General features: G+C 40.9%; 1 protein-coding gene across 12 annotated transcripts in view; it reads left to right on the top strand.

Annotated features, from left to right (window-relative positions):
* Window positions 1–5056, top strand: part of LOC118324174 (cyclin-dependent kinase 17-like) — a 40173-nt gene that overhangs the window by 21789 nt on the left and 13328 nt on the right. For all 12 annotated transcript variants that reach the window (XM_035656346.1, XM_035656349.1, XM_035656342.1 and 9 more), the window contains one exon: window positions 4394–4527. In XM_035656346.1, the coding sequence (XP_035512239.1) occupies window positions 4394–4527 (134 nt within the window). The remainder of the gene's footprint in view (window positions 1–4393; window positions 4528–5056) is intronic.

Raw genomic sequence — 5056 nt, 5'->3', positions numbered from 1 at the left:
AGAGAGAGAGAGAGAGAGTTAAAGTGGAGTAGTAGCCGAGGGAGTTGTTGCATTGTGATTAGTGTGCCTGTGCAGTCTGCGCTGTCCTCCCAATGTAAGTCCTGTTCTCTACTGCATGGGACTCTCTCCTGGACATACAGAGACAGCCTGAAGATAGGATTTTGCCCAGCAAGCTTTGACGCTCAATAAGCTACAACTCCGGAAACCTGGGTCCCACCTACTGTTGACAGGACACTAAGACTGGACTGAAGTGGTTTCAACTTCTCAACAAGGCCCGTCTTTTTATTTTGTGTTTTTGTAAAATGTATTTTTGAATTTTTAGTCACACTTTCAACTGTAGTGCTTTGAATCCTCTGGAACAATGGATACGTCAGGCAACCCCCAAGGGTGCTCTGCTCGTCCTCCCAGTGTGGGAGACTCAAAGATGGGGGAGGCTAGAGTAGCTGAGGGGATGAGAATGGGGGAGAGAGACGCCCCACTGAGGCTGTCACCTTTCCGTATGCTTCGAGTGCTGGACTCTTGCCGTCCTCCAGGAAACCGTATCGGTGAGTCTCATCACTGTCATCTCCATCATCAAGTTCATCTGCATCCTGATCCTCCATTTCATCAGGTCTAGTTTGAGTTTCAGTGCTATACTGATGACAGATGACAGAATTTTTTATAACAATATGTGTGAGTCTTTTAGAGGTAAATGTTGTTCAGTAGATGATACTGTAAATAGATGTACTCCTCTTGCATTAACACATGCAATATGTCTGTATACTGATTTCTCTCTGTGGGACATAAATTAAGTGTGTCCTGAGGTTTTATTAGATACGAAGACATGGATTTATGTTAAGTAGTTTTCTCTCAGAATCTGCTGATCCTACAACTTTGGAGATCTTAAACGTAATCATTTAAAAATATTACGTCCTTTATGCAGCTGGTTTAAAGATTAGAGATGCAGTGGGTTGGCTCAGGGCACTGTGTGTGGGTATCTTCAGGGATCCAACTGACTCTTTAGAGAAGTGAAGAGAAGTGACCTTCGAGTTCTTTTTCATTTTTTTTATTAATTTGCTTATCAGCATGATGACTGCAGTATCTCTATTCCTGCCGTTCATGCCAGACTCAGACAGTATGCTTTACTTAAAAACTGTTTTGAGAACTCTAGGCCCAAGAGCAAAAAGAAGAAGTAAAATGTTTCAGTTCAAAGCCTAGTAATAATAGTGGGTAATGCATTGGATGTGGACAGTGACTATTAATTCTACAAGTACACCCTTGAGTAACCCCACTGAACTCCATGGCTCGCCTTGCCGAGTGAGGGCTTATGACAAAAAAAATCCCAGCATTTCCATTACTCTTTGAAGGCCTCTTGAAGTGAATCTTACACTTACTTTACTTCTTTTAACATCGGTTCCACTGGCGTTTCAATCCTATTCTGCGGCACTGCCAACATGTAGCAGAGATGGATTTCCAGCTAAGTGGAGTACATACACAGTTGGGTGAGGTAAGGATGGTCCTAAAAGCAGTCCACTCACTCTTCCAGACGTGCTAGCAGGGAGTCAGCAACCCTAACTAGGCCAGCCTGGCTCCACACAGTGAGGCAGTGGTAGCTCATGACATTTACTGTCTGCTCTTAGTCTGCTATGGAAATGGAGCAGAAAGAACCTGCAGGATACTGGAAAAGAATGTCCTGTGTGATTAGTGTGTGAGTGTGTTTATCTTGAGTAGAGAAAGTGTGTTGGGGAAGCTGGTGAATGAGAAATAAATGCACGTACTTGTATGTGTTAGAAGAACATCTTTGTATCAGATTGTTTCAAGGCTCAGGTTTATGGAATTTTCCTCCCAGGTCAGTCATCTTGTCTAATGCACCCACATCTATCTGACTGTTTACACAAACAGACGAGATCAGCACCTCTCTGAAAGTGAGAAAGACCTGTGACATAACAGCAGTACTGGATACTCACTTGTCGTGAATGTGTGGTCATGTGTGTGTGTCTGACAGTACGTAGATATCCTGGATCAATTTTCTCTCACTCTGGTGTCACATTACCTTGAGTTTAATGTTTCACCTCAGGGTTGTGAGGGTTGATTCCTGATATGACTACCGACTGCTTGGTTTTCTTCTTTTAAACTATTTTCTATGCATAGCCTGTACTCTTGTGTCTGGCTTTGAGACCACAGGCAGACTTGGAGTTTTAAAAGACTACGAAGAAGTTTACTAAGCATTTACACAGATGGATTGTGTTTGGGTTGTGTTCTGCTAATGAGCATATGCTGCTTTTGTCAACAGCTAGTTAGACTAATGGACAGATGTAGGTTGATATTAGCAGCTGGGATCTACACAGGTAGTTGACTGTTTGTGGCAGTAAGAAAACCTGTGATGCAGTTCATATGTAATGTTGGCTTCTGAACGAAAACCATTAAACACCAGATTAGATTGTATAAATAGCTTTCATTGATTATTGAAAGGTTTATGGAAGGTTTAAGTTAAATAGGGCAACAATAGCTTTTCATTGTTTGAGAAAGTACCCAGTCAGAGAGTGAGAGTACTGTATACTATACATGTGTGAAAAATATGTTCGGGTCAATGCATATGGAACCCCAAAGTGCTCAATACTATATCAGCAAAAAACACATTATGAAACAACTTAACATATGAATAAACTTTACAAAATGTATAAATTAACCAACAATTAACCAACAAGCGTTAAAATATACACTTCAATTTGAGGCTGAGAAGTGAAAGGAGCTTCTACTGTAGCTAGCCAGTTAGTTAGGTAGCAGCCAGGTTAAGCTAAATACACAGAAGGAGTTGTATGTCAGCTAGATAATTTATTCAGAATTACTTGAACAGAACATGTAGAACATTGTAGCTGCCATTGACAATATATAATTGGTTGCTGCTCTAGCTACCATGTGCTAACTGGCTAAATCTGGTGGCAGTTGTTGAGCTTGCTAGCTTAAGAGGCATGTGATTAGCTGAAAGGTAAGATGACTGTGACAACATTAAAAGTAACATGACATTTTTAAAAATGGCAAGAAATAAAAGTGTTATTAAGGGGAAAATTTATTTCTGAAAAAAAATGGCCAAAACACTAGTAGGGGTAGCATATGTCTCAAAATTATTACAGCTGGATTGTCCTCTGCCATCTTTTAAAACTATACTCCCACAGTTTTTAAAAAAATCAAAAATACATTGGATTTAACACGCTCACACTTGGAACAAGGGTCTCATGGAATATGCACTTGAATGTGCTGGGAAACTCTTATTTCCGGTGGTGGAAGAAGTATTCAGATTATTGTCAATAAAGATAGCAATGTCATACTATAAAAATGAGTTGATAATATGTTTTTATTTATTTATGTTATACAATTTATGTGATTATTTAATAATGACTTACTTTTTAATTAATTACTACTTACTGGGTCCATAAATGAATATTGTATCAAGCTTTTTGCAGCCCATATCCCATCTTTTCCCTTTTTTTAGCCCTAAGGCAGAGTCTGTAGACCAGCTTGCCTTCCTCGAATCCTAACCTTGACTACATGAAAGAGACACACTCAAATGACCTAGAATCAGCCTCAGGTGGTGTTGCCCCACTCCACAGCTGACAGACACTATAATAAATAGCTTTACCTACCCGGCTTTTAATGTTCTGTACCTCACGGCTGACGTATCACAATCACTCAAGGGACTCATTTTTCTTTCCGCTTCTTCTCTCTACCAATCTTCCCTCTATTTGTCACCCCTTTGCTTATGGTGGCTGTTGTATGTAAACATCAGATGATGGTAAGGTAAGATGTTACCAGTGTTAGGAGTCATCTCTCAATCCCTCTTGTTACGCAGTTTCTGCTACCATACACAAGACAAACACGCACACACAGACAGTATGTGCTGTACATGACCCAGACTTGAGAGCTATCAGGCACCATACACTGAAACTCAAAGACAGACCCCTTCCCCCCACATTTACTCACACACCATTGAAGGAGGCAGTCCTGTCTGCTGCACCGTGACTCATTAATCAGATGGAGTGTGGGGGGAAAGGAGGTGTGGGGGTGGCAGGCAAAGACGGGAAAGCTCCCATTGCATGGTGGGTGATATCGATCTCTGACCTCCTCATCTTACCACTGGAATTTTATACACACTCGACTAACACCCCTGCATTGCTGGTGGTACAATCCTTCATATGGGGATTGGAGCCCCACTATGCCTTTGTCAGAAGGTGAATGAAATCTAAGACAAAAGGTTGTGTCCTCTGATGGGTACAAGGAGAGAGTGATAGAGGAGGAGAAGAGAGTGACAGCATAGTGCTATAAAACAAAACAAAAAAGCATTCCAAAAAGACCTGAGCTAAATGAAAGCACAGTGTAATTCCTGACAATAACAGTGTGTTTGTGTCTCTTGTAGGTATCGTCCATGAGAACGTGAAGATGGGTTCAGATGGGGAGAGCGACCAGGCATCTGGGACATCTTCTGATGAGGTCCAAAGTCCAGTCAGGGTCCGTATGAGGAACAACCACCATCGGCGCATCTCAAATGAGGTATGAGGAAGCCAGAGACACATCTCACAGATTGCACCTGGGCTCTGTCTGAAAACATTCATACATTCACTATTCAGTATTCACTACATACTATACAGGGAGTTCTATGCAGACTATATAGGGTACTATTAACTGGCCAGGCCCACGTGCGGCCGATATTATCTTATTGCAGATATATCGGTATATATTGTCTGTTGGCTTACAAGTAATAAGAAATTGCAGTACAGAAATGCCAAAGTTTGAGAATTTAGAAAGTGTCACCATTACATAGTTCCACCAGAGAGTACTGATAAATAGATTTTTACAATGTAAAATGTTGTGTTTAGTTTGCATCTTAGCCATAATAACAAACAGATCTACAGGATCTGTACCAAGATTATTATTATCATATATTACAAATACAAATTGCAACTAACTAAACACTGCTCGCCAGTGAATGAGAACATGCTGTGAAATGTGTAGGAGAAACTATGGTGGCCGCAAAATTTTTGAAAGGCTCTTCCGGCAGTGTTTGGTTTGTCCAGTCTGG

Source organism: Morone saxatilis, unplaced genomic scaffold (assembly GCF_004916995.1).
Source record: "Morone saxatilis isolate NCDOM2014 unplaced genomic scaffold, NCSU_SB_2.0 Contig15, whole genome shotgun sequence".
Lineage (NCBI taxonomy): Eukaryota > Metazoa > Chordata > Actinopteri > Moronidae > Morone > Morone saxatilis.
This window is presented reverse-complemented; position numbering and strand designations above follow the sequence as displayed.